Genomic DNA, 11,319 nt, shown 5'->3' with positions numbered 1-11,319 from the left:
TTATCTCATAATTTCGTAAATTCAATGTAGTATGGCATAATTTTGATTCCTGCCATAATTTTGACTCTCTCTTTGATCTCTTGGAAAAACTGACCTGTGTCATAATTATTACATTTAATACCATAATTATTATTGCCATTATCAAAATTATGAGTTTTTATGCCATAATTATGATTTTAATTTTTTTTAAATAATTACATAACAATAATTACATAATAATTACATATAAAATACAATTACATTACTGTAAGATTGTACAAAAACACACAGAAATAAGAAATTATATATATATATATACTGTATATATATTGAAATTAAAGTTTTCCTTCCATGTAATGTATGAGTTTGTATTAATAAATAAACTCAACAGAAAATAGCACAACGCTTATTTTAAAAGTGACATTTAATTAAATAGAAAGTCTTAGAAAATACAAAAATAAAATACTAATAATTAAATAAAATTTTTCCTCCACATCCTGTAGTCTTGTTTTATCTCTCTCTACATTAAAACATCTCCGTAATAATGCCCGCATCTGTCTCACCAATAAGACTGGAAATATCTGCTCGATAAACTCAAGCACACAGCTGTACAAACACATGCATACTTTCTCTGACAGAGACATAAAAATATACACGGCGTCCGTGAAAGCCGCTTCACAGCAGAACAGGAAGGCTATTGAATAGGCTCAGATAACCGTAAAATAATAATAGGAGACGCTGAAATGCAGGCTGAAAATAGACCAGCATGGAGGCAGTGAGTTGGGGCTCAGCGCTTCCGGCGTGACTATTAACGACACCTGCTTTAGCGCCGGAAGGCCTGATTGTTATTCTTATAGGGTCATGCATTAATGCATATGCGCTCATTTACATACACGCCCCCCTCGCCGTGTGCATTCCCATATCTGAGTGATTATTCCTTTTGCTGGCTATAATTCAAAAGCAGCATTATTCAAAATATCAAAAAACAGTTGATTATGGCATGCTGCAAATATGGCATCCATCACTGTGACATTTAAAGAAAGGCAAAAAAGCAAAGATTGGATATGTTTCCTCATCAATATGGAGATGCTGCGTTAATTTTTGAAAAGCCATTGTTGGCTTTTATTGCTTTTATAGGCGCGCTGCCGTCGCCCAGAGCCATGGATTCATCAGAGACAGATGCACAGCGATGAGCTTGAGAAGCCTTTCTGATGTTCTCATGACAGAAACATTCACTGAGGAACAACTCAAAGCACCAGACAAAATATGTAATATACCGTGGCATAAATATGAAATTCAGAATTCAACTATCGGCTCCCAGTCAATTCATAAATGTGAATGTGAACTGGCCATAATGCACTGTTGTGTTCTGTAGAGCTGCTTTAGAGCTGAATTGAATTAGTTTATAACATCAGCACTGTTACTGAACTGACTCGACTGTCTTCAGAAGAGCTGCTTAACTGAATTTGTTTTATAATTGATGAACTTTACACAGTTATTGAACTGAACTGAATCAACACAGCAGAATTTGGATTTGTCTCATGTTTGATAAAGTTTGCTTTATTGATTCTTTTTGAAGCTGCTTTAAAACAATCTTTATTGTTTGCATTTCAAATTCAATTTGCAATTCAAAGAAATTAAACAGTAGAATAATTGCACAATAACTGCAATATTGTGACTTTTTGTCATCAGCTTACCGCTAATTTTAAAATATATATAAAGCAATTTCTTATTTCTCTGTATTTTTCTACAGTCTAAATGGTAATTATGTAAATGTGTAATTATTTACACCACATAAGAAAAAAAAATCATGCATTGATAAAAAGTCATAATTATGAAACAAAATAGAAATTATGAAAAAGTCACAATTATGATATTAAAAGTGATCATGACACAAAAAGTCATATTTATGAGATGAAAAGTCAAAATCATGCCATAAATCCAAATTATGATATACTAGACTGAAATGGACATAAAGGTGACAATTATTACATTAGAAGTTATATTACATGACTATAAACAGTCAAAATTATGACAGATCCAAATTGACAAATCGAAATTATGACATAAAATGTGATAATTAGGATTATAATTAACTCAAATAAGTTTTATTTGAGATGAAAAAAATTGCTGACATACTAAGTCAAATTTATGAGATAAAAATTTACATATATATACAGTATATACAGTATATATATATACATATATGTTCTAATTTGACATTTGAGGTTTTCACTTTGGGTAAGTGTCTGCCCGATGCAAAAATGTAACGCTTATGTAAAAATCAATAATAATTCTGATCTAAAATTTGTTTTAAAAAGATCTTTCAACACTTACAACTTTAATATTAGGAACAAGTACACTGAAATAAAAAATGATACTAACTTTTTTTAAGGTAAGTCCTGAATGTGCTCTGTACAGGACATCCAGATTTAAAACTGTGACATGTATAGGTTCAGAGAAATACACCAAAATATAATGTCCTCATATGAGGTCACAGGGTCTCAGGAGGTTAAATGCCTTGTGCATAGGTTTTATACTCTTGTAAATAAATCCATCATAAAATGTTATTTTATTTTTAAACTAAGATGATGTTAACAGGGTTATCATAGGTAACTAAAACAAAAATTAAAATCATTAAAAAAAAATATTATTCAAAATAAAATAAATTAACTAAAATAAAGTAAAAAAAAAAAAATGTATTAAATTTTTCCTCTAGTTGCCAAGGCAACATTTTTTCATTTTCATTTAGTTAAATTTTAAGCTTTATAAATAAATCTAAAACTGAAATAAAAATGACATAGACATATTTTTTTAAGAAATCACACAACAAAATGACTTACCTTTAACCTTTAGTTAAAATTAGAACAGAAAATGGAACATAAAAACATTCACATAATTCAAAATATTGATACTAAATAACATTGATTAATAATAAACAAATTGTGTTTAAGTATTATGATTTCAGTATTTATCAGGTAAAATGGCACAAATTTATTCACATTTGATTAGTAATCTTATTAAACTTAACTTATATATCTTACATTTAAATGTAAAATTTATTTTTAAATATTAATTTATCTATTAATAATATTAATGATAGCATTACAGTATTAAATAATTATTCTTTATTTTACATCATATGTTTTCTAAATATTATATATAATAATAATAATATTAATATATAATATTCTAAATATCTTTCCAAAAAAATCCTTTGTATTTCCAGCAACATCTCAGATTTTCAGTGCAGACTTTCATACTCAACACCATGCTTTATTTGCCCGTTAAACACTCTTCATCCTCATTATCATCACCTTAAAGGATGTTTTGTGGAAATCACTGTCAAACGAATCATGACCCACTTCAGCTTCTCCTCTCACAGACAGCACAGCAAAACCCATCAATTACAGGAATTAACGGATGGCAACTAAAGCACCCGGGGCAACTTTGTAAGCTGTTTAAATCTTTAAACTTACAACACCTTCTGCACACGGCTGTAACTGAACGCACTGCAGGGCTGTTGTATTAATGAGGGAGAAACTACAAACCGCATTCCTCCTGCGTTTGTAAGTCCTGAGGAAAACTCTCTCTGGCCTCAGGACCAGTTTCTTCTGTGTGTGTGTCTGATACCTGCAGGATCGCTCAGCTTTCCTTCTTCTGTAATCAATTAAGCAGTTGTTTTGAAAAATATTCTTGTTTTATGCATTTCATATGTTAAGAGATGATTATCAGTTTCATTGCCATTAGGAAACTAGGGATAGTTGTTTGCTTTAATATTGCTATTGTTTTCTTTTTTTACATTTGATATGTCAAAATCATTTGAGTTTCATAATTGCTTTACTCTTCAAATTTTGCTGAAACTCCTATGATAACAACATAGTTCCATTTGTGACAACTTACCCCATATAGTGTGACAGCATGTGTTGCTATTGGGGCATGTTGTCACAAAAGGTCAACGCGTGTTCGATGATAGAAAAGAAAATGCCTCTGAAACTCTATTGCCATGAGCACCGCATAACAATGATATTTTAATATTAATACATTAGGAAACACCAGGACTATATGTTTGCTATAATATTTCTGCATAGTTTGTTGTTGTTGTTTACATTTGATGTGTCGTAAAATTACACATTTAATGTTTAAAATTGTCATAAAATGGGTTTCAGAATTGTTTTACTCTTTAAAATTTGCTGAAACACATAAAATAATGGCAAGTTCCATTGTGACAACTTACCCCATATAGTGTGGCAACATGTATTGCTATTGGGGCATGGGGGAAGGAGAGCTCTGGTCTCCTGGAGAAGGTAAGACGGTCCTGCGCGCTTTTGCGCTTGAGCTCTGAATGCGTCCAGACAGCAGCAGCGCAGCTCGCTATAGTCGCCCAGACCCTTCGCGATCCACCTCTGACATGTTTTAATGCAGTTTGACGCGCTTTTCACTCCGGACAGTACGAGAATAGCTAGGCTGGATCGTTTATCGGATAGAAACTTGACCGAGAGCGAGCGAGCGAGCGAGCGACGCGAACCTTCATCTGGGAGCCGATTGATCGAACCGGACTCGGAGCGCGATTCGGACATCTACGATGTTTGAAACGGTACCATTTCCAATTAAATCTCATCTCAATGTAGAGTAGATGATTCATGTGATGGTGCTTTTGTGGTTTGTCGAGAATGAGTGCGACGCCGCGAAAACGTGACGCGTCCTCAAACGCGTTCACGCTTCATGTCCTCCGAGATATTTCAAGATTTCTTTCTGATTCTGTAACCTTATTAAACACCCTCTAGACACCGAGAACCTGTGTTATTAGGAGGATATATGCCTCATACCTGAAGCTTTATCGCTGTGAGTGAGACGCCATGTTGTGAAATGATCTGAATTGAAGTTTTAACCCGTAGGGCACCGACTTGAAACCGGAGGAAGCAAGCAGGAAAAGTGTGTGTTGATTTCATTGTACGCGTAACGAACGTTTCCACGAACGTCCAAAAGGCATTTTAAAGCTTCCGCCATTGACTGTCGAAACAAAGGTGTTTATATTCGCTCTGAGTGGTTGACAGGAAAAGCGAGGATTGGATAAAAACCGTCTCAAAGTTTGACGTCTGTTTTGAACGTGGTACCTGGTCTAAGATAGTGCAAGCTAGTAACCAGCTGGTCAAGATGGTTTTGGAACCAGCTTAGACTGCCTACCTGAATGCAGGTCAAGTTTTAAGATGCATTTCCCAGCAAACACAGAACGTTTTCCAAACATCACCACAGTAGGTTCCCATTTGATTAGGTTTTGGGAATCAACGTTGCAAGAAGGTTGTGTATGACTACCTAATGCAGGACATTTTCTGATGGTTATTTTTGGTTTATATTTATAATCTGGAGTATTTTGGGGTCATAAACATGAGTTTTTGAGACATTTTTCTCATGTTCATGAGCATTTCTGTACTATTAAGCTTGACCATTGACTTTTCTTTACTCTTCTACATGGTCCCTCCTATTAACAAAAGAGAGAGAGAGAGAGAGAAAAGGGGCAGATCCACTGTGTTCCCTCGGCATTAATATCTGGGCTTTTGGTTACAACGCCCGTAGCTATATGGAGATGAGGGATAGCTTCATATGCCAAAACGTCTTAAGTCTTTTTTTTCTTTCAATGGAATCTGTAATGTATCATCTTGCTTGTGTATTAAATGAACATTAGTGCTGAGGGCTTGGTGGCAACACCCTGGAAAATTCTGCCGTCCGCCTCGAGCGCATGGCCTCCAGCGCTGGAGCTGAGCGGAGCCCGTAACAACCGCCTTCTGTTTACCATGTATGGTTAAAATAACAGGCAGGCAAATGAGCCAATGCATGGAAGAACTTGTCGTTGAAATCCCTTTGAACTCCAGGTTCACAATGAAGCAGTCTTTCTTATGACAGCTGGAATATGTTAAGTCGTATTTCCATGTTGCCCTGCGTGATCCGGGCATTGTGAGGTAAAGTTTTGACTTGTATAAACAAGCCTTTGGGTTTGGACGGAGTCTTTTCAGTAGACAGTCTTCAAGTGAAATTCAGGAGGAAAGTGGGTTTGTGTGTGAACGCTGTTTGATTTAAGTTTGGACATTTTTGCATATCCTCAGTACAGCAGGATGTCTGTGGATTTATTCTGAGCACTAGAAGTGTAAAATGCACATCAAGACAAGCCTACATTGGCGTGCATTCATTTAGCAGATGCTTTAATCATGCCACAATCCAAAGTTTCAAAATGGCTCTGAAAAGAGCTAGAACAGAGACGAGACCGTAAAACAATAGCCAAAGAGTAATTTAAGGTCGTGCACTGACAATTGCAATTTGTGCATTGAAATTCAAGCTTGTAGACCAGCTGGCCAAGATGGTTTGGAACCTAAATACAACTACAAGTTTAAGATTTATTTTCCAGAAAACACAAAACGTTTCTCAAAAATTAGTACAGTATGTGGTTCCCGTTTGATGTGCATTAAAAAAATTTGCATTTGCGCAAGTGCATTAACAATTGTAAGTCAAATGCATCTTTAGGTGTTTCTGATTCCAGCATGGCAGTCCAGTGTTGGTGGAAGTCGAGCGATTCTCAGTTCACTAACAGCAGATTCGTGGTTGGAAGTGATGCCTGGCGTTCCACGTGAACGCGCACAGCAGTGCCCTCGTTTCCCAAATGTTCAGATTGGTTGCTGAAGTGTCGGAGGATATCACGTCTAACACATAACACGACCTTTAATTAGAAACTTGCCGGGTTTTTTTTCTCTCTTTCCCATCCCCGGAGGCGAACACCTCGCATATCTCTCTCGCTCTCCCTCTCTCTGCAGCGTTAATAAACATCCTTGTATCCTGCCCTCGGGCTGCACCAGTGAAAAGATGCAAACATACTTCATTAGAGCTGTGGCAATAATTTGTAAGCTAAATATGCGATGGGGCAGATGAGAAAACGATCTGATAAGACTCGCACAGACGCTCAAGGTGGGAGAGACGCTAAGGCACCGTGAAGGTGCATCAGCAGCAGCATTTCTCCATGGCTTTCCCGTTTGTCTGCTTCCAGGAAGGGAGAAGCATGTCACGCCTGTCTCTGACCCGGTCTCCGGTCTCTCCTCTGGCCACGCAGGGGATTCCACTGCCGGCTCAGCTCACCAAAGCCAACGCGCCCGTTCACATCGACGTGGGTGGCCACATGTACACCAGCAGCCTGGCGACCCTCACCAAATACCCAGACTCACGGTTCAAAAATTATTACAGTATGTGGTTCCCGTTTGATGTGCATTAAAAAAATTTGCATTTGCGCAAGTGCATTAACAATTGTAAGTCAAATGCATCTTTAGGTGTTTCTGATTCCAGCATGGCAGTCCAGTGTTGGTGGAAGTCGAGCGATTCTCAGTTCACTAACAGCAGATTTGTGGTTGGAAGTGATGCCTGGTGTTCCACGTGAACGCGCACAATGCCCTCGTTTCCCAAATGTTCAGATTGGTTGCTGAAGTGTCGGAGGATATCACGTCTAACACATAACACGACCTTTAATTAGAAACTTGCCGGGTTTTTTTTCTCTCTTTCCCATCCCCGGAGGCGAACACCTCGCATATCTCTCTCGCTCTCCCTCTCTCTGCAGCATTAATAAACATCCTTGTATCCTGCCCTCGGGCTGCACCAGTGAAAAGATGCAAACATACTTCATTAGAGCTGTGGCAATAATTTGTAAGCTAAATATGCGATGGGGCAGATGAGAAAACGATCTGATAAGACTCGCACAGACGCTCAAGGTGGGAGAGACGCTAAGGCACTGTGAAGGCGCATCAGCAGTATCATTTCTCCATGGCTTTCCCATTTGTCTGCTTCCAGGAAGGGAGAAGCATGTCACGCCTGTCTCTGACCCGGTCTCCGGTCTCTCCTCTGGCCACGCAGGGGATTCCACTGCCGGCTCAGCTCACCAAAGCCAACGCGCCCGTTCACATCGACGTGGGTGGCCACATGTACACCAGCAGCCTGGCGACCCTCACCAAATACCCAGACTCACGGTAAGACCCCTGGCCTCTTGTAATGTTACATAAGAGCGTGCAATCAGAAGTTTAACTACAAAACGCCACGTTTGCGTTATTTTTGTGGCTTTTTTAGGGTGTGCAAATGGTTGTTTTTAGCATTTTTACATTATACAAACCATTCTAAATGGTTCGAATCATTTCGCTTGAAGTAAAAGTGCATTTTTTTGTTTTAAATTGTATTATTTTGAAACTGCGTGAAATGAAGTTTAAGATGCTCTTTTGTTCGTGTAGCTCTGTAAAGCAAAGCAAACCATTTCACATCAAATACTGAGACATTCACAAATGCATCTGCATTTTGGTTCATTTTCTTAGTGTTAAATTAGAAATTATGCTAAATAAAGCATTCTCAGATTGCATATGTGATGTTGGTTGATGGAGTGTTTGATAACATACAGTCGTCTGAGTGGTTTACTCAATTAGAGCTGATTAGAGGCTAATTATGTGTTCTGATGACGTCTGACTTATCCTGAATGTGAATATGAGCAGAATTCCCTGTGACTCGCTCTGTCTGATCCACAATTGTGACTTTATTAGGAGAGAGACAGAAATGTAAGCGCTGCTCTCGTTGCTTTCATCATAGAGTGAGATTAAGTCTGATTTTTGAACAGAGAGAGAAAGAGACTTGTTTGAACATTTAGAATATTTAGAACTTTTGGAAGTATTATGACTGAAACACAATAGAAAAGTTTGTTTAGCTTGATGGGTGAACATTAGAGTATAACTGCATTTTGAGTCTACTGTTTGCAAAATAATTTTATTGTTACTATTATATTTTCTCTGTGTTGCTATTTTTGTGTAATGTTTTAATTGGTAAACCAGTGGTTAACATTGGTAAGCATATTCTATTATATTATATTCATTTGGTCAATTAAGTCATACATAAAGATGTCTAAATGTCATTGCTTTAGAAACATAATATTATGTTGAGTGTCTTTATCTGCTCAAATCCTGCAGGATCTATTCTTTTCACTAACTTTTTTTCATCAGTGTCTTTCAATTGATTGGTCCTGTGGTGATTTTTAGTGGACATATGAAGTCAAGTTCACACCTTTTTTTCTGCATTTCCATTAGATCTGCTGTTCTGTTATTTCAAACCATACAAACTTGCACTTGAAAAGCAAATACAGTACTATTCAAAAGTTTGAGTCACAATTTCCATAAAAAATATTTGGCAACACATTTGTTTACAACATTGATAATAACCAGAAATGTTTCTTGAGCAGCAAAACAGCATATTAGAATGATTTCTGAAGAATCATATGACACTGAAGACTGGCGTAATGATGCTGAAAATTCAGTTTTGATCACAGAAATAAATAACAGTTTAACATATATTCACATAGAAAACAGTTGTTTGAAACTGTAATAATATTTCATATTTTTACTCTATTTTTGATCAAATAAATGCAGTCTTGGTAAGCAGAAGCGACTTCTTTCAAAAACAACAAAAATCTTACCAACCCCAAACTTTTGTCCATCTAATGCAATGGCATTCATACAAGCGTGCTTTCATTTGAGTCCACAAAAGACTGACCATCCGCACACATTAGCACCCACTTTCACTAATCACACTGACAAGTGGGAAACCCACACATGGATGCAAACACACACACCGGCACAGCGACAGTTAAACAAACGCTCTCCCAGCGCTGCGCCTCAGAGGCCGAGCTGACAGCTGAGAGAGTCCAGTTAAAGAACCTTAAGTTGATGGTGTCTTTTAATAGATTGATCCCTTAATAATGCAGAGCAGGAAAAGAAACTCGCTCTATAACTAATGTGTGAACATTCGTCTCCCCTCCAGCTCAGTCTGCTGAAGTGACAGGACATATGAAAGTTTCATGCTCGTTCTGTGGGGTCTTTCTGACAGAGATCGGTAGCATGAGGGCAGTTGTGAACAGCAGCTAATGAAGCGTGTCGTGAATGTTCGTACTGGCATTATCGGTCATTTATGCAGAAAATATGCATTTGAGCCAGATTTGTTGACCTGTATTACTTTTAAGGTGTTACTTGAACAAACACGGGGGAAAAAAATTTTCATTGCTCTTTTTAATTTTTTTTTCAATGCATGTGTTAAAATGTTTTTATTTGGAATTTCAGCAGAAGATCATTTGTAAATACACTCTTTTTAATGCAAATTTACATTATAGCAAAAAAAAAAAAATGCATGAAACAAAGCTAAAAAAAAAAATGCATGAAACAAAGCTAAAAAAAAAAAAAGCACAAAAATGCATGAAACAGATTCCACACAAAAATAATTCAACATTAAGATTAAAATAAAAAAGTTAAAATAATTTTAAGTAAATAAATAAATACAATTCAAAAAGGTTTCAATGCATGCAACAAAAAAGAAATATCACAAAAGGAAAAGGAAACACAAGGTTTTGACTCTTTGAAGCTGAACTTGTTTACATCTGGAATTAATATCCGTTTCATGCAATCCAGTCGCAATTATTCAGTGCTAAATTTAGGGTGTAAATGGGATCCAAAGCATTTTGTGACTCACTCATATCATAATGCATATGTGATCAGATTTGTAGACTTGCATCCTGGACCTGCCTACTCACCTGTCAGTCATTTAAATTAACATGTATGCATTTAGCAGATGCTTTTATAAAAAGCGGCTTACAAAGAGGGACAAAAACATTTTGTCACAGAGCAAACAGTATTTATAATATACAATGCCAGGTTTGTTAGACAACTAGACTAGGAAGCGAGCTAGAAACAAGAAAAAAATTCAGATTTTTGCTTCTTGAATCATGCAGTCATGCATATATTGTGAAGTCTTGTGCATGTATTTGTTTAGGGCTTTTTCAATTAGGTGGTTGTGTTGCATTGACACATGTCATTTGCATTTGGATCAATACCAGATGTGAACAGGACCTCAGTCTCAGTGTCAGGTCAGACTGGTGTTTGTTCGCTCAGATCTCTCTTCTACACGGCTGGTCCTGTTAACAGAGGAAGTGAAGACAGTCTGACAGGAAGTGTCTGTCTGAACCCTCACACCCACCGCCGGCAGGACAGACGCTGTGTGCGAGTCAAACTGAAGCAGAGTTCATTTCTGTTTGTCTCTTTTAGAGACACAGATTCACCGGACTGAGGGAGAATCGTATGCATTCAGGTGCTGCTGCAGATTTACTGAAAGAAAACCGACAAATAGAGAGAGAGACTGCATTCACAGACTCAGTGTCTGAGACTGATAAGACAGAGATGGAGAAACAGAATAAAAGCATGGCTAAAAAAAAGTTATTTTCAATCCTCTACAATTATTTGAAAGATTATATATATATATATATATATATATATATATGTGTTT

At 36.9% G+C, this 11,319-nt stretch overlaps 1 protein-coding gene across 3 annotated transcripts in view; it reads left to right on the top strand.

Moving 5' to 3' along the window:
• Positions 1-4,323: 4,323 nt before the first annotated feature.
• kctd15b (potassium channel tetramerization domain containing 15b) overlaps positions 4,324-11,319 on the top strand; it is a 26,431-nt gene continuing 19,435 nt past the window's right edge. Inside the window, exons 1-2 of one of the 3 annotated variants that reach the window (XM_016517906.1) lie at positions 4,324-4,576; positions 7,577-7,982. In XM_016517906.1, the coding sequence (XP_016373392.1) occupies positions 7,780-7,982 (203 nt within the window). In that variant the 5' untranslated portion in view covers positions 4,324-4,576; positions 7,577-7,779. Of the gene's footprint in view, positions 4,577-7,246; positions 7,983-11,319 lie in introns of those variants that run through there. The other 2 variants (XM_016517907.1, XM_016517905.1) reach the window with 2 other exon arrangements.

The sequence above is a fragment of the Sinocyclocheilus rhinocerous genome, unplaced genomic scaffold (genome assembly GCF_001515625.1).
Source record: "Sinocyclocheilus rhinocerous isolate Xijiao unplaced genomic scaffold, SAMN03320098_v1.1 scaffold868, whole genome shotgun sequence".
Classification (NCBI taxonomy): Eukaryota; Metazoa; Chordata; class Actinopteri; order Cypriniformes; family Cyprinidae; genus Sinocyclocheilus; species Sinocyclocheilus rhinocerous.
The sequence above is the reverse complement of the archived record's forward strand: the minus strand, read 5'-3'. Positions and strand labels throughout refer to the sequence as shown.